Source organism: Triticum aestivum, chromosome 3A, assembly GCF_018294505.1.
Source record: "Triticum aestivum cultivar Chinese Spring chromosome 3A, IWGSC CS RefSeq v2.1, whole genome shotgun sequence".
NCBI classification, from domain to species: Eukaryota; Viridiplantae; Streptophyta; class Magnoliopsida; order Poales; family Poaceae; genus Triticum; species Triticum aestivum.
In genome coordinates this window covers 289,183,271-289,201,679 of record NC_057800.1, presented here as the reverse complement: position 1 = coordinate 289,201,679, position 18,409 = coordinate 289,183,271, and the positions used below count along the sequence as shown (strand labels likewise).

Here is an 18,409-nt window from a genome sequence, read left to right as displayed (position 1 = left end):
TACATTTTCCTGTTTTACGTTACTTTGCATTATTTGCTAGTCGTTGTTTAATTGGACGCAGAAACTGTGGAAACCTTAGTATCCCTGATATAATTATTCTACTCCAAGGTTTATACAGTGATAACACTTTTAGTATGGGCGGTATTATTGCTAGACGGTTAAATATGAACCGTACTAAGGGCCCCATCTTTGGAGGCATCTATGCTACACACCTAGCCGCACATTTTAACATACCTATTAGGCATGCTGAGAAGGAAGAAAAGGTGCTTCCCCGTGTTTATCTAGATCATAAAAGTATGGTGGCACATGATTTTATTGTTAAGAATAGGGCAGGGGAGCTTAAATATCAATTGTTCTTTAATAAACATCATCCTGAGACTATTACCTTGCCTGCTCCTTCTTTGTTTGATTTGACTGTAGGCACGTATCTTGTTCCGTTGACGGCTATTCATGCCTACCAGAACCCTGCACCAGCCGAGGAGCCAGAACCGGAACCACAATTTGATCCTTCACGATAGTCTAACTATCAGTGGGATTTGGAGATGATTGCCAGCCAATGGCAATCGGAGCCTTCTTCTTCCTCATCACAGTACGACCCCAACAACTATTATTATGGATATCCGCCAGGCCAACCATGGTCATAGACCAACTTAGGCCAAAAGCCTAAGCTTGGGGGAGTACGTATTTCTCACCGACATTACATTTATGTTCATACACACTCATTGCTAGATATCGGTGCTCATACTTTTTCACTGTAATATTCATGCTAGTTTATTTTCTTTTTCCTGCTTTCCTCTTGTGTGTTTGTTAAACCTTAAGAAAACCAAAAAAATAGTAGTAGTTTATTTTTCTGCTGTAGTAGTAATAATTAAAAAGAAACCCCAAAAATATTTCCCGTTCTTCTTTTGCTTGTTGGGAGCTTTCCTGTGTAAATAGTTTTATTTCTTTTCTTTCCTTTGGGGGTTAGTAGGAGAAGACCATAATTAAATTGTTGAAGTGGCTCTTATATGCATTAGGAGACCACGCGCGAGTCACCTCGTACCTACACAAACAAATAAGAACCTCGCAACCAACGCGATAAAGGGGTTGTCAATCCCTTCACAGCCACTTGCAAGAGTGAGATCTGATAGAGATGATAATAATAAGATAAGTATTTTTCGTATTTTTATGATATAGATTGAAAGTAAAGATTGCAAAACAAAATAGATTGGAAACTTGTATGATGGAAAATAGATCCGGGGGCCATAGGTTTCACTAGTGACTTCTCTCAGGATAGCATAAGTATTACGGTGGGTGAACAAATTACTGTCGAGCAATTGATAGAAAAGTGAATAATTATGAGAATATCTTGGCATGATCATGTATATAGGCATCACATCTGAGACAAGTAGACCAAAACGATTCTGCATCTACTACTATTACTCCACACATCGACCGCTATCCAGCATGCATCTAGAGTATTAAGTTCATAAGAACAAAGTAACGCCTTAAGAAAGATGACATGATGTAGAGGGATAAACTCACGCAATATGATATTAACCCCATCTTTTTATCCTCGATGGCAACAATACAATACGTGTCGTTTCCCTTTCTGTCACTGGGATCGAGCACCGCAAGATTGAACCCAAAACTAAGCACTTCTCCCATTACAAGAAAGATCAATATAGTAGGCCAAACCAAACTGATAATTCGAAGAGACTTGCAAAGATAAACCAATCATACATAAAAGAATTTAGAGAAGATTCAAATTTGTTCATAGATAGACTTGATCATAAACCCACAATTCATCGGATCTCGACAAACACACCGCAAAAGAAGGTTACATCAAATAGATCTCCAAGAGAATCGAGGAGAACCTTGTATTGAGATCCAAAGAGAGAGAAGAAGCCATCTAGCTACCAGCTATGGACCTGAAGGTCTGAGGTAAACTACTCACACATCATCGGAGGGGCCATGGAGTATATGTAGAGGCCCTCCATGATCAATGCCCCCTCCGGCGGAGCTCCGGAAAAGGCCCCAAGATGGGATCTCTTGGGTACAGAAGGTTGAGGCGGTGGAAATAGGGTTTCGTGGTGCTCTTGGATGTTTGCGGGGTACGTGGATATATATAGGAGGAAGAAGTAGGTCGGTGGAGCAACAAGGGGCCCACGAGGGTGGAGGGCGCGCCCAGGGGGGTGGGCGCGCCCCCCTGCCTCGTGGCCGCCTCGTTGATTGCTTGACGTCCACTCCAAGTCCTCTGGATCACGTTTGTTCCAAAAATCACGTTCCCGAAGGTTTCATTCCGTTTGGACTCCGTTTGATATTCCTTTTGTACGAAACACTGAAATAGGCAAAAAAACAGCAATTTAGGTTGGGCGTCCGGTTAATAGGTTAGTCCCAAAAATAATATAAAAGTCTAAAATAAAGCCCATTAACATCCAAAACAGATAATATAATAGCATGGAACAATCAAAAATTATAGATACGTTGGAGACGTATCAGCTGACTCCTCCCCGGGTTAACCCCTTGAAACGTGCTCGTCTCTTCGAGGTCTCCATCAGGAATCTGCAGCCTTTTGATCACGATGGGCGAGATCAAGTTCAGACCAGCCCCGCCGTCAACTAGCATCTTCGTCACCTTGATGTTGCGTATTGTTGGGGAGACCAACAACGGCAAACACCCGACCGCAGTTGTGCGATCAGGGTGGTCCTCTGCGTCGAAAATGATAGGCGTGTTGGACCATTTCAGTGGCCTCTGAGCATCTAGTGATGGTTAAGTTGCTGTGATCTCACGCGCCCACTGCTTGAGCTGGTGTTGAGAAGTGTGCAACGAGGCGCCACCATCGACGTACATGGCCTCCATAGCCTTCTGGAACTCATGCTCGCCGGACTCGTCATCTTCGTCATGGTCATCATCTCCTTGCTTCTTGTCGCGGCCCCGAGCGGGCCTCTCTTGCTGATTATCCTTTCCGCGACGGCCTCCTTGGCCGCCACGCTTCTTGCCAGAACCCTCGGCACCATCCTGGCCCTTCTCCTTGTCCCGCCTCTCATACTCAGCTTTTTGCTTCTCAGCAAGCAGCTCGACTTGCCGGCAGTTCTGGAGGTCGTGGCCCTTGGTGCGGTGGATCTTGCAATATTGCTTGTTGGAGGCTCCCGGCTTGTCGGCAACCGCCAAGGCCCGGCAAGCGGCGCATCCGGCAATTTCCTTGCCAGGGTCGTCTGCCTTGACCTTCTTGGAAGCGCCGGTGTCCTCGGATCCCTCAACGGCAAGCACGGTCTTGCCCTTGCGCTTCCTGTTGCGGCGTCGGCCCTTCTTCGTCGGGGTGGCCGCGTCTTCGTCTGTGGAGTCGGTTTCCGCGCCGGCGTCCTCGCCGGGGTACTTCCTCCCATCTTCTGCTCGAGCGCACCTATCGGCCAGAACATAAAGTTCGGACACATCTTTGACCTTGTTCATTGCCAGCTCTTCACGCATCTTGCGGTTGCGCACATTCTGATGGAATGCGTTGATCACGGCGGCAGGATGAACATCTGGGATGTTGTACTGCACTCGGCTGAACCTCTATATGTACTTGCGTAGGGTTTCACCTTCCTTCTGGGGGATGATATGCAAATCGCTCGCCTGGCCATGAGCCTGGTGGCCTCCGGTAAAGGCGCCAACAAACTCATGGCACAAGTCTGACCAAGAAGAAATAGAATCCGCCGGCAAGTGCATCAGCCATGACATGACATTGGGTTTGAGTGCGAGCGGGAAGTAATTGGCAAGCACCTTGTCGTCGCGGGCTCTAGCAGCTTGCATCGCGATGGTGTAGATGCTGAGGAACTATGATGGGTGGGTCTTGTCGTTCTACTTATCGCCAATGTCTTGCTTGAACGGGCGGTGGGAGGGCCACTGGAACTGCCGCAGCTCACGGGTAAAGGCCGGGCAACCCACCTCATAGGGTAGGTCGCCAGAGCTCCCCGGTGTTGGGTGGTCCATAGTGGGCCCCGCCCACCTATTTGACTGGTGGCGTGCATCGCGCCGGTGCTCGATGGTGGTTCGAGCGTCTTCACGGGGGCGCTCCCGAAGAACTTGGCGCTGATCGCGGTGGGTCCGTGGGTCGGACGACACTATGGAAATGTTATCACAAGCGTCGTCACGACGGATCGACACCCGTGGTGGCTAGCGTGGAGGAGGAGAATGCACTGTGGCTGCAGCGCCCCCGATCCTTCCACCACTGGCATGTGGCGGCTCGACGGAGCACCGGCCAAAGGGCCCCGCTGGTCATGGCTCATCTTTGTTGGCAATGCCGACGAGGCTTCGGATGGTGGCTCTCCACTCATCGAGTTTTTCCGCGGCAAGAGGAAAGTCGAGGAGCAACTACGCGCGTGCCAAAGCTTCTACTGGCGTGGGTGGTGGCGAAAGCTACGTGGACCGTGATGCGCTTCGACTTCTAACATGTTAGAAGGAGCTCTATCACGGCCTGGCGGCTGTACGCCGTTTTTGCCAGCACCTCGGAGCGCGTGCTGGCCTTCTACGTTCCGCGAATGATGCACATGACTCTTCCCACGATGGTGCCCAGGGTCACCAGTGTGGTGACGCTGCTCGTCGCGCACAACCTAGGAAGAGCGCATCGGGGGCGCCGGCGTAGGCGCCTCGGAAGTCGCCTCGCCACCCATGGGTGGCACGACGCCTCCCCTGGAGGGCCCCGCGCCGCCTGGGAGGCCTGGCTCCGTCTTTGGATTTGGTGGTGTGTGGCCCGTCGTCTCGCGCACGAACGACGCCACTCGCCAGGCTTTGGCTGCCAGAGCGATGCGGGTGTTCGCGAGCTGCGTCTCGGCTTCCGTCCGTGACCGCCCCACCACTCGCCCGTACTAGTACAGGAAGTTCGGCCCTCGACGAACCGATCGCTATGATCGTCTTCTTCTTGGGAGCCATGGCGATGAAGAACTGCTAAACTAACTGCTAGACCGGATTCTCACAACTGCGCACCCCCTACCTGACGCGCCAGAGATGTCGGTGGGAAACAACACCTATGGGGTCACTGGGATCCCTTCTACGGTTGGCGTGTGCGGGGTTGTGCAAAGAGTGGGTCTGGCGGTCAGCACACAAATCGTTTACCCAGGTTCGGGCCGCGGAGATGTGTAAAACCCTAGTCCTGCTTTAATGTATATTTCGGTGTTCTTGTGTTCTTGAACTAGCTGCAGTGGCTCTCTAGTCCAAAAGATCCGAATCCCCCTCCAGTACGCCTCGGGCCTCCTTTTATAGACAAAAAGGGGTCGCCACAGTGGCACACAGGAGGTGGAAAGGTGTACAGGGGATGAGTCTATCCCCTGGCATCGTCTGACAAACGCATTTAATGCGCTGCTGACGTGCACCTCTTGCTTTATTGGGGACGGCAAAGAAGCTCGTCCCAGCTGTAGTTGCCTCGCCTGCCTCCGACGTGCGTCCAAGATGACGAGGCGTTGTAGCGCCACGTTCGCTGGCTGCTGGGCTGGCGCGGTGGTAGAGGCCGCGCGCTGTCACGCAGATGCCTGCCCAGCTGGTCGAGCTGGCAGCTGTATGGGAGCGGCTATGGAGTCTTGGAAGACGCGGGCCTGGCTGCGGCCCCGTAGGCGTCCTCGACAAGGGTCTTGTCGAGGGCCCGACAAGGGTCTCGCTGCGGCACCGCGGTCGTCCCCGGCAAGGATCTTGCCGGGGGTCTCGTGGATTTCCTCGGCAAGGATCTCGCCAAGGATCGTCGTCTTATAGTTCTCATCTGATCTTGTGTATCTATAATCTCTACAAAGATCTGCATGCCAGCACGGAGGTGCCTCCCGAGCCTTGGTTCCAATATGGTTGATGGTGTTGGAACCCCTTGGGCTCAAGGGTGGCGCGCCCTGCTAGTGTCAGGCAAGTTGCCCCGGTAAGGATCTTGCCAAGGCTGCGGAAGCCACCCCGGCAAGGGTCTTGCCGCGGGAGTCCACCTCGCCCTCTTGCTCTCTTTGCGTCTCTGGTCTTGGCGTTGCTTTGGCCGTCTTGTGCTCCGGCTTCCCTCCTCTGCCTTGCTTAGTGTAGCCGTGGGCGCGGCTCTAACTGCCCGTGCACAAGTAAATGGGTGCAAAAGGGGAGCCCCTACTTTTGTACACCGACAGAGTACATCCAGATGTCTAAGAGCACACATGTGGAGATGCCATGCTAAGGTTTGCTATTATAGTGGTCAAGGTGTTTGGACCTCATTACTTGAGAGAACCAATTGCCGCAAACACCAAAAGCCTCATGACAATGTCTGAAGCAAGAGGGTGACCAGGTATCCCCGGATCTCTTGATTGCATGCACTGGAGATGGAAGAATTGCCCAAAATATTTACAAGGGCAATATCAGGGCCATGTTACCACCGTCATTCTTGAACCTATTGGATCACATGATCTCTGGATTGGGCACACTTTGTTTGGCATGCCCGGGTCTCATAATGACATCAATGTGCTACACCGATCTCCATTGCTTGCTAGGTTGACTTAAGGACAAGCTCTTCCGTGCAACTATATTGTCAATGGGCATGACTACAAGATGGAATACTATCTAATTGACGGTATCCATCCTCATGGATGACCTTCGTCAAGACTATCTCCAAGCCAGTTGGTCAGAAAAGAACTCACTTTTCCCAAAGACATCAAGGAGCTAGAATGGATGTGGAGAGGGCATTTGGAGTGCTCCAAGCCCATTTTGCTGTTGTTTGTGGACCCGCTAAACAATGGGATCCATAGACCTTTTGGAAGGTGATGACATGTTGTGTGATCGTGCACAACATGATCATGGAGGATGAGGGTGAAGATGTCACCGGAGGTCTAGAATTCAAAAACATGTGCGATCCTATCCAACTTCCAAATCAGAATCCGTCCATGTTTGATGATTTTGTCGAAAGCATTAACAAATTGTGGAGAGGGCATTTGGGGTGCTCCAAGCCCATTTTGATATTGTCTGTGAACCCGCTAAACAATGGGAACCATAGACCTTTTGGGAGGTGATGACATGTTGTGTGATCATGCGCAATATGATCGTGGAGAATGAGGGTGAAGATGCCACCAGAGGTCTGGAATTCAAGAACATGTGTGATCCTATCCAAGTTCCAAATTAGAATCCGTCCATGTTTGATGATTTTGTCGAAATGCATCAACAAATTCGGCATTGAGCAACTCATGAACAACTTAAGAAAGATCTAATCGAGCATCTGTGAATCCTAAAAGAGAACAAGTAGAACATATGTGCGAGTTGAATTCAAGATTGAACTATTTTATTTCAAAACCTAGTTGGATTCTAATATTTGCATTTGAACTACTGTCGCATTTTAATATTTTCACTCGAAGATTTGATATACTATTATTTTGAGTGTCGCGGACTTCAGAAAAAAACAGGGGCAGACGTTTAGGGGATAGGGTTGGATGGCCGGCTCCCATATCTATGTCCACAGACGAGTCCGGATCAGTCCACTGACAAATAGCGTCTTTGCTTTTACGATCGGCGTTGGAGATGCCTTAGCAACCAAATGAAGCCTCAACGTTCAAGTTTGTCCATCTTTAACGTTGGCTCCTTGCCATGTTAAAACTTTTGCCATATCATAATTTGCAGCTGGGTCTTATTGGTCAAGTAGTGTCAACTCATGCTTAGAGGAAGTATAGTAAGTGACATTAGGCAGGTTGTATTTCCTTGCCATGTTAAAACTTATGCCATATCGTAATTTGCAGTTGGGTCTTACATTAGGCAGGTTGTAAGAGCATCTATGATTTGGAAAATCAGCGCCCCCCCCCTAACGCCCGCGGACGCATCCAAGCGTGACCTAGGAGAGCGTGGGATGGCCCCTCAAAATCCTTGTTGGATAACCAAACTGCTCATGTCAAAATTCTTTGCAAATCCATGCACGTTTATGTCGGTCGCATAGCACAAATTCATCACCAATTCAACAATGAAACAAAGCAAAATAAACCACAATTCAAACACGCCAAAATGAAATTCAACATTCGGGTCACGTCTAGCCAACATGATGAATCACTCGTCAGGCACTAACCGAGTAGCGTTTGCTGCTGCTATGGCTGCCTTCGCCCCTTCGTACTCCCTGCGCAGGTTGATCTCCTTCTTCATCGCCTTAAGCCACTTTAGGCGGTAGACTATTATCGGTCATGGGCGGGGTGGGTGGTGGGTTCCTTGTCGACAGCAGGGCGGATGCGTGCGAGGCGGGCGGCCGCAGCGGAGGGGACACATCGATGTCGATGTTGACCACCTCCTTGGACAACTTCCACTGCATCTCGCTCGCGTTGGTGGGCACGCCGCTCCCTCCGGTCGACATTCTTCGCCTTCCAGCTGACTGCCACATGCAGGGCGGAAATGGACTCCGCTGAGGCATCATCCATCTTGGCGGTGGGGGACGGAGTACTCAGCGATGATATCTACGACGGTGGACAAGGGTGGCGTCGCGTACGGGGGAGCAAGGGTGGAGGACGACGATGGCCCGGACACGGATAATAGATGACGGATGCGAGAGGAAGGCAGACGTTTTGGTGGACTTGGTCAATTTGGTGGAATTTGGGGTGGGTCCGGCCTGTCTGGTCCGGTGTGGTGGACGCACACGGGCGTGTTCGACCTCCCCATATCCGCCCTAGATATGGGTTGGATATGAGCGGCGTCGGTCAGCCCAGACGAATAGGTCCGGTTTGAAGGGGTCGACTGGTCACAACTTCGTGATAAGTCACTCACTGGGCCGTCCCTCGGATCGTACATGGGCATTTGAGAAGCCGGGTTGTAGATGCTCTAAGAGATGCCACATCAGACTTGAGAGAAGAGAAGAGAAGCAGGCTATATATTTATAGTTGATGGTAACACGGGCTTCAACATCCTTCCTAAGAGAAAAATATGATTCACTTCACATGTAATGGGTTCAAATACAATCGCAGATGCTTACATAGACTCATCCCTACACCCACCATGCTCCTATGAGCACCACAACTCCCTCACTAAACAAACGTCATCTTTAAGTCTGAAATAAATCAAAAAAATGAGAGCATGAGTGCCAAGTCTAGAAGTTGAATGAATATCATCGAAAGGTCTGAAATAAATCCAAATAATACAAGTACCAGTGCCAAGTCTAGGGCTTGAACCCCAATGGATTGGCTCCACCAGCAGGAACCTAATAATCTGAACTACGTTCAGTTCCCTAATCCCTATGATTCATATATTAATGACATAGCACAAAATATGACTTATTCCCTCCATTCGAAAATACTTGTCATTAAAATGGATCAAAGGAGATGTATCTAGATGTATTTTAGTTCTAGATACATCCCATTTTGTCCATTTTGATGACAAGTATTTTCGGACGGAGAGAATACTATTATATGAGTAGGCTATTAGGTTGATTATAAGTAACATCACAACTCCATACAACGGGTTGATGGGCTATTATTAGATATATACTAGGTGGCCATATAGCTGCCGGTCCGTGCTATTTCAAAAATGCATTACATAAGATCAGTTTCAATTTCTTTAAAGAAAAACGAAAACGGCGAGAGGTTTTGAAATTATTCTGGTTGTTGTGATGTCTTTTTTTTTTGCAATTAACTTTCTTCTGATGATCAATTCAACCTCTCATAGAAAAGATAGACCTTGGTTCTATTTCATCTCTTCAACCAAATTTAATAATACCCCCGCAGAAAAAAAACAAGTTTAGTACTCCCCCTTCCAAAATACAAGGCGTGATTGACTTTGCACGGTCTTTGATGCACGACTTTGACCACTAATATATGTCAAAGTACCTAGATCGAACATGTATAAATGGCATCATCATATTTGTCTTGCAAAACAGTTTTTTTCATATACATGTATTTTAATTTTATAGATATCCAATACGTGAAAATCATAGTCGAAGTTGTGCAATGAAGACCAAGAAAGTCAATTGACGCCTTATATTTTGGAAAGGAGGGAGTAAAAAGCACAACGGCCCTATTGTGCCGATTGAGAGAAGAACCTACAATTAGCTTTTCAAAAAAATTCCAAACAAACAATTTCAACAAAATCTTTCAATTTCTCATTTTATTATGTTCAACTTATGTATTCCTCTATCCTTAGAGTACATTGGATGTACAGAAATGGCTATAACAGAGTTTCTCTTATTCATATTAACAACTACTCTAGGGGAAATGTTTTTATGTGGTGCTAACATTTAATAACTATCTTTATAGCTCCAGAATGTTTCAGCTTATGTTTCTACCTATCTATTGTATGGATATACCAAGAGAGATCTACGGTCTAATGAGGCTACAATGAAATATTTACTCATGGGTGGGGCAAGCTCTTCTATTCTAGTGGCTATCTATCTAGTAAGTTTTCTGAAAAAACAGACCAGCTGGAAGGTAGCATTTCTCCACAATATAAATATTTCTGAAGAGACCATATAGCAGTTTTCAGTATACAATATATGCACAAGTAGGCCATCACAAGAAATACCTTATATTAGGTGCCTATTTGAACGTGCATGACAAACAATTGAGTAACTAAAAGACCAGTAATTGATTTCCCACTATATATGCCATCCATTGAGTGATGATATGCTATACATGAACTAGTTGATGCTTTGTTCATCGAAGAGTTACAAGGGACTTTTTGGATCGCACTAATTGCACCGAAAACGGCTTCATTCTTGAAGAAATCGAGATATTACCGTCTCCAAAACAAGGTCTGGATCCAATCTTTCAATCTAGCAATGTAGAGCCAAAACTTCATCCTTGTTGTCTTGTCTTGGCACATCTGCCACTTCAATCTCACAAGAAACTGAACTGGAGGGGAGTACGGCATTAGTACTAACTTTTCTGAAAGCCAAGTAAATGACCGCTGCAATATAGGCCGCCATGAAAGGGAAGACGAGGGTGCTAATTATTGCTTTAGCAAATCTTGGTAGGTCACTATATACAAGCCAACTGACGAAGCTAGTACAAAAGAAATAAGTATTGATGCCGATGATCACCAACGACAGGATCCATGATATTCTCGTGATCTGCACAAATTTAAGGTGCAACAAGAACGAATAAATTCAAATCCATGTTGCAAAAGTTTATTTTAAAACAAATAGAAATAGCACAACCTAAACAAACGAATTATTTTATGGCATCATCGATGAATAAGAAAAGGGCCTTGTATGAATTTGCTGAAGGCATTGGTTTGTAGTCTCTCTTAGACGTGCTCTAGGGGTGAAACCCAAGATCCGACCCTCAGTGGTTGGACCCGACAACGGTGGAGCCTGCGCATCATTTCCTTTTCCAAGGCGTTGCTTTCGGAGAACCTTTCTTGTAGTTCATGTGCTTTCAGGTACAGTGGATGGTGATGCTGCTTATCTGTTGCAAGTCTTTGGCCGCGTCGTCTCTCTTTGTTTTTCCTCCTTAATCTTTCTGACTTTCTGCATCCTCAAAATCTTGATGGTCTTGATATTGTGTCATTCCAAAGGCCATGTGTAATTTGACATCATTTTGATACGAAAATATTACTCCGAGGAGAATGAGAAACCAAGAGGCGATGGCGTTTGAATCGGGATCTGGCGACGACCCGGGCGACTGCCCCGACCCCTGCCCCTCCGCCGCACCGGCGCCCGCCGGCGAGCCCCCTAGCGTCGCCCTCCGCCCACCGACTCCTCTGGAGGCCTCGTCGCTGCCCATGCCGGCTCGCTGGGCCGTCCTCGCCGAGGATGCGGATCGGGCGGCTGGCCTCCCCATCCAACGCCGCGACCGCGCCCCACCTCCTCCCCGTAGCCTCCCGGTGCTAACTAGTGTGGATGGCGGCTCCGTCGCCATCTCGCGGTCTCGCCGGAGCGCTCGGCCACCGAGCCCTGCTCGGCCGCCAGTGGGACAAGGCCTGTCCTTACAGAGGGGTGGGGGTCGCCGTCGCCACTCTTGGGGTGTGGCCGGCCATTCCGACATAGGCTCCGCCAGGTCGTTGTGGCGCTCCAACAGGATTCCCTTCCGCACATGCTCCGGCGCCGGCGTTGACCACCGGCTCCCCCATGCCTCTCCGGCCTGCCGTTGCCCACCGCTCCCCTTCCGTCTGTTCATCGCGTCGCTCTGTTCATCTAGCCTCCAAGTCCACACGTCCCTGCACCTGCGCCGCCCGTGGTTGGCCCTGGCTCTGCCCCCATTGGCATCACCGGCGGCGGCAGCGCCCGCTCGGGAGGAGGTTTCCCCTCGGGATGGCTCCCATCTCCGCCCCTGGGCCGCGCGCATCTGGCCTGGCCCCGCATGTGCCCTTCGGCTGCGGCCGCTCGCCCCACGTGGGCCTTCGGGCATTGGGCCGGCCCACCCTGCCTAGGATTTCCCAGGCCCAACCTCGACCTAGACCGCCGCCGTGGGGGAATCAATCTAGACCCCTCGGGGCTTTGTTGTCGCTCCCATCCTCTCATCGCGTCTCCAGTCCCCCTCGTCTGCTCTCGAACTCCCTCCCCTCTCCCCGAACAGCGCCGCCGCCGCCCCGATCCCTACCTCCTCTGGCCCCGCCCCCTCTGACAGCGGATCCCGTGATGACTCAGGAGTGGGAGGACGACTGCGCCCGCGGCAAGCGTCGCCTCGACGACTACCGCGACCCCCCGCGCCCTCTCCTGACGCTCTCCGGCACGAAGACAACCTCCGTCGCCAGCTGTCCGCGTGGGACGGTCGCCGGTCGCCGCTCCCCCGACCAGCGCTTGTCTGGCCGCTCCGACCGCCGGGGCCGATCGCCCTCCCCCCTACCGCCTCAAGACTGGTGCGGGGCGCGCCGCCGTTCCCCCTCCCCGCCTCGCAGGCGCGACTGCAGCTTGTCCCTGGGCCGCACTAGTCGGACGCTGCCCCACCGGTCCCAGCCCCTGCCATCCCCGGCTCCTCCACGTCGCTACCAGCCGCCTCAGATCAACCCATAGCTCCCCCGGCGGCCGGCACAGGCAATGGCGCCGGTCCATCCCGAGGCCGTCAGGGGACGACCAAGAAGAAGAAAAGGCGGGGCCAGGGCTACGTCACCCGGAGCGCCAACATCACCCTCGCCCTCAACAAGCTCATGGTGAACATCTCTGCGCTGATACGTGACCATAAGCCAGTAGCGACCCTTAACACGGCGTGGATCCTCATCTCCGGCCTGCCCAATATTGCAAGGTCGGAGCGAGTGATTCGCAACATGTCCAGGATCCTGGGCAAGGTGGTCATGGTGGATGAGCTCTTGCTCCGCAAGGAGGAGGAGGTCCGCGTCAAAGTCAAGGCCCTCGAGTCCTCCAAACTTCGCGCCACGGTCCGCGTGTTCTTCAACGACAAAGGCTTCGACCTCAAGATTGCACCTGTGCCACCCAAACACGTGGGCTGCCTCCACTTCTCCGACGACTCGCACTTGGGTGGCGGTCCGGGTGGTGATGATGACTACCGTGGTCGCCATCGGCGCTCTCACCGCTCTGACGATGAGGAGGGCTCAGACGACTGCCGCTCCCCATCCCCTCCGCTTGATCCTCCGGCTCCCACGACTGCTCGGAGAGGAGCTTCAACCGGTCGTTCCCATGGGCTTATGCCCCTCTTCGGGGACCCGTCGGCCTCCCCCATGCCGAGTGCGCGCGACGCCCTTGGGGCCGGCTCTCTGGTTCCGTTGGGCACTATTTCTCCTGCCGGTCCGGCCGACTCCTCCGGCACTTCCAGTGTAGGAATGCTCGTCCTTCCGATGACATCTCCGCGCTCCCCCACCTTGGACGCCGCTTTCCTCCACCTCCCCGACCCCGGTGACGGTCCTGATGCCTCCCCTCGGCTCCTCGCCACCGGTCCCGTCGATGCTCCCAGCCCGGAGGACCCCCCCTGGCGCTGCTCTGGCCGCGGCCCCCCACTGCCCCGGCTCGAGCTGCTGGTGTGTGCTCCGCCGACTGGGGTGAGGACCGACGCGTCTCCTCCAGCCTAGTCTCGCCTGCCCGCCACCCCCACCTCTCCCCTGTCAGCCATGGGGAGTGGGATGGCCTCTGTCCTGTCTATGCATGTGGCTGCGCCACCCCACCCGCCACGGATTGCTGTCTACTCCAGGCGTGGGCACTCGACCTCGACTCCGGTAACGTCCTCATGGCGCAGCGCCCGGATCGATGCTGCTCGGCCGGCTGGCAGCCCTGCTCTGCCCATCCCGGAGCGGGCAGAGCTTTAGGCCGCGGCCCGCAACCTCGAGCCAGGTACCCCAGTCATCCCAGCTAGTTCTTCTACATGCCCGTTTTCTGCCTTGGAGTCGGCTCCTCTTGGGCACTTAGCTAAGGTCGCGGCCGACTCCGCTATAGTTTCCAGGGGGGAGGTGACTCCCTCCTTAGTCCAGATCAAGGCAATCCGGGCCCGGGAAATCCTGGATAGAGGTTGGTTGAGGCTCGTGCTCGCATGGCCACGCCCCCTCCCCCTGTGGCCAATGGACCTCACACGTCCACCCAGTCAGATAGCCAAGCCCCGCAAGCGGCCCTGGAGATCCGTGGCCGCACCCGCTCCCGCACCGCCGCCCTCCGTGCCCAAAGCACCTCACGTGTCCTGGGGTCAAGCGGCCCCCCGATGGCAGCTTAATGCGGACCCTTTTTTGGAACATTCACGGTTTCGGCCAAGGCCGGCACCGTCAACTCATCGAGTACAAGCGAGATGAGCGGATAGACATCGTGGCAATCCAAGAGACCATGCGCACAGAGTTCTCCTTGTCTCAGCTTGAGTGGCTGAGCACCCACATGTTTGCCTGACATTGTCTCCCTTGTAGTGGGATCACCGGGCACTCGGGTGGCATCCTGCTAGGTGTCAAGGATGCCACCTTTGAGGTGGGTGGTATGGATAGGGAGAGTTCTTTGTCAGAATGGAGTTATTCGAGCGTGCTCTCAACTTCAAGTGGGATATCATCATTGTCTATGGCCCCGCTAACCACCACCGATCTGCGTCCTTCCTTGATGAACTCAAGACGAAGGTGCCGGCCGCGTGCTTGCCGGTCGTAGTGGGTGGTGACTTCAACCTCCTCCGTTTTGTGGAGGATAAGAGCAACGATCTAGTAAACTTTCCTCGGATGTAGATGTTCAATGATTGCATCGCCGAGCTTGGTCTGCGGAATTAGACAGGGTTGGTGCCAGATTCACCTAGACCAACCGCCAAGCAAACCCGACCCGCTCCGTTCTGGACCGCGTCTTGGTCTCGCCGGAGTGGGAGCATCGCTGCCCCCTTGCCTCCCTCTGTGCCATCACCCGGATTGGCTCGGACCATGTCCCTCTGCTCCTGTCTTCTCAGGATGACTGCCCACTCACTGCGCCTAGGTTTCGCTTCGAGACGTTGTTTCGCTGAGGCCGTTCGGGACTGCTGGATGGAGGCCCGGCTCGCCCCTCACCGGTCCATCTCGGCGGTGGATGATTGGTACTTCTGTGCCAAGCGCTCTCGTCAGTTTATGAAGGGTTGGGGCGCAAACCTCGGACGGGACCTATGGGATCGCAAGAAGGCCCTCCTCGCCTCCATCCAAGCACTGGACCTCCAGGCTGACTCGGTGGGACTAGCCCCCGATGAGTGGCTGCTTCGTTATGACCTTGAGGATCAGCTCACGGTCATTTACACCGACGAGGAGGCGTATTGGCGACTCTGGGGGACCCAAAAGTGGGTCCTCAAGGGTGACGCCAATACGGCCTATTTCTAGGTCATCACCAATGGTCGTAGGAGGCGAAATAACATCCCCTTGCTTTGGGATGGGGAAACCCTCCTGCAGCGCCTGGCCGAGATCCGTGCTCATGTCGATCGCTTCTATAAAGCCCTTTTTTCCGCCCCCTAGGGGAGGCTTGGCCCTAGCTACGGACTTCTGGATTGGTCCACAGTGCATCTTGCTCGCGGAAAATGCCGCCCTCATGGCTCCGTTCACTGAGGAGGAAGTCTGGGAGGCGATTAACGGAATGAATCCATTGTCCGCCCCTGGCCCCGACGATCTGCCGGTGAAGTTCTTCCAGACCTTCTGGACTGCCGTCAAGCCAGAGGTCATGGCCCTCTTTGAGGAGTTCTATGTGGGCCTTAACTACGGGATCATCACATTGATTCCCAAGGTGCCTGGAGCCTCGGACATTCGTCAGTTCCGGCCAATCACAGTGATCAATGTGATCTTCCGCATTCTGGCAAAGCGGTACGCCAATAGGGTGGCCCCTTTGGCTGACCGCATCACCCACCCTGACCAGTCCGCCTTCATCCAAGGCCGGTATATTCTGGATGGGGTCCTTGTCTTCCATGAAGTTCTGCATGAGGTCTGGTCCAAAAACCTCAAAGCAGTCTTCCTGAAAATTGACTTCCACAAAGCCTACGACACGGTTAGCTGGTCCTTCCTTCGGGAAGTGTTGCTCAGGAAAGGGTTCGACGATCGTTGGGTCACCCGAGTCATGCAGATGGTGGCCTCTAGGCACACCGCGGTTAACATTAATGGGGAGATCGGGCCCTATTTCCCCACCTTATGTGGGGTTAGGCAGGGTGACCCCTTCTCTCCGTTTCTGTTCAACATGGTGGTTGACACCCTGGCGACGATCCTTGATAAGGCGAAGACCGCGGGCCACATCCACGGCATAGTCCCGCACCTAATGGAGGGAGGTGGTGTCTCCCTCCTCCAATATGCCGACGACACCATTATCATGGTGGAAGGCTCGACGACCGATATCTGAACCTGAAATTTCTGTTGTTGTGCTTCCAGCAGTTGTCACGTCTCAAAATAAACTTTGATAAGAGCGAGGTAATGGTTTTAGGCTATCCCCCTCCGAGAGCCAGAGTATTGCTAACCGACTCAACTGTCGGCTTGGTTCTTTCCCCACCACCTACCTAGGGATCCCCATTAGCGACTCTCGGCTCTCTGTGGCGGACCTGCGGCCCTCGGTGCTCAAGCTTCAGCACCGTATCGAGCCATGGCAGGGGCGATGGTTGTCTAAGGCGGCTCAGACGATCCTCATCAGCTCGCTTGTCCAGCCTCTTCCTGTTCATCATGAGTTTCTACAGCCTGCCCGAAATGTTGCACCATGAGATCGGTTCAGTCCAGGCGCGCTTTTACTGGGTCGGTGATGGTGATAAGCAGAAATACCATATGGTTCGCTGGACCGACATCTGCAAACCTAGGGACCAAGGCGGCATCGGCATCATGTCCTCCAAACACATGAACCCGGCACTCCTGACGAGGTGGCTCTGGCGCATTGCGAATGGCGAGGGTGGTCTGTGGTTGCAAATCATCTGAAACAAATACTTGTGCGGCCAACCTCTTGCCTTCTGCCTTAGGGCAGGGGGATCCCAGTTCTGGCAGTCCGTCATCCAGCTGCTCCCGGTTCTCTGCATCGGGACCTCCATCACGGTCGGCTCTAGGACAACCACTGTTTTGGTTCGACTGGTGGACAGGGGACTCCCCCTTCACTGCCCGGTTCCCGGATCTCTTCTCCATTGCGGTGGAGTCTAGGATCTCCGTCGAGATGGCCCTTATTGACTTAGGGCGTCTCGCATTCCGGTGGCCATTTGGGCCCCTGGAAATTGCCGCCTGGCATGAGCTCCTGGAGGCCGTTGCGCTTCACGAGCCTAATCTGGCGCAGCCTCATGACCGCTTATCCTAGCGCCTAGAGCCCTCGGGCCGATTCTCCACGAAGTTCCTATACTAGGCCATCGCCCCCACCCCAGGCCTGGCGGTCCTCAAGTTGATCTTGGCTATCCGTGTGCCCCTCAAGATCAGGATCTTCCTATCGCAATGGATCTGTTGTCGGCTTCCCTCAGGCGCAGAGGTGTTAAAATGGAATGGCCCGGCGATGGGATGTGTCCCCTAGTGGGACTGAGTAAACCTTGAATCACATTTTCTTCTCATGCGTCTCCGCCCAGTTCCTCTGGAGCTGCCTCTGTGAGGTAGTCAGGGGTAGTTGGTGCAACACCAACTTCCCGGACCTCCTCACCGAGGTCCAGGCATCTACCCCGTCGGGCCGCCACGTTAGGTGACTGCTCATTGGGGTCCTTGCTTGGACGCTCTGGATCGTGCGTAATAAGCTTGTCATCCAGTAAGTGCCTCTTCGACGTGCCACTGACGCAGTATTCAAAATGTGTGGTTATTTGCAGCTCTGGCGGCCGCTTAGCCGCCACCAGGACTGGGACGCCATCAACATCATCATTGCTGACCTTCGCGGGATGGCTCTTCGCTTGGCGCCGCCACCTGAGCCGGATTAGCTTCTAGCTGCGGTGTAACAACCTTTGTTTTCGTTTTCAGGGCTTGTTGAGTTGTGCCCTTAGCAGAACCCTCTTTACTCTATGTTGTGCGACTTTCTGTGTGTGTGTGTGGGTGAACCTCTGTGATACTTTGTGGCTGTGGTGGTTTTCTTTATTTATAAAGCGGGGCGAAAGCCTTTTTGGGTAAAATATTACTCTCTGTTGAACAAAATGCATGTGCTGGAACCGATTCCTAGTTTCCTGGTAAACGACTACTTTGATATGTAGCATCTTGTATGCCATCT

At 52.5% G+C, this 18,409-nt stretch overlaps 1 protein-coding gene across 3 annotated transcripts in view; it reads right to left on the bottom strand.

Moving 5' to 3' along the window:
- Nucleotides 1–10,360: 10,360 nt before the first annotated feature.
- Nucleotides 10,361–18,409, bottom strand: part of LOC123061194 (metal transporter Nramp4) — a 30,215-nt gene continuing 22,166 nt past the window's right edge. For 2 of the 3 annotated variants that reach the window (XM_044484158.1, XM_044484157.1), the window contains one exon: nt 10,361–10,978. In XM_044484158.1, the coding sequence (XP_044340093.1) occupies nt 10,682–10,978 (297 nt within the window). In that variant the 3' untranslated portion in view covers nt 10,361–10,681. The remainder of the gene's footprint in view (nt 10,979–18,409) is intronic. The other variant, XR_006428676.1, reaches the window with a different exon arrangement.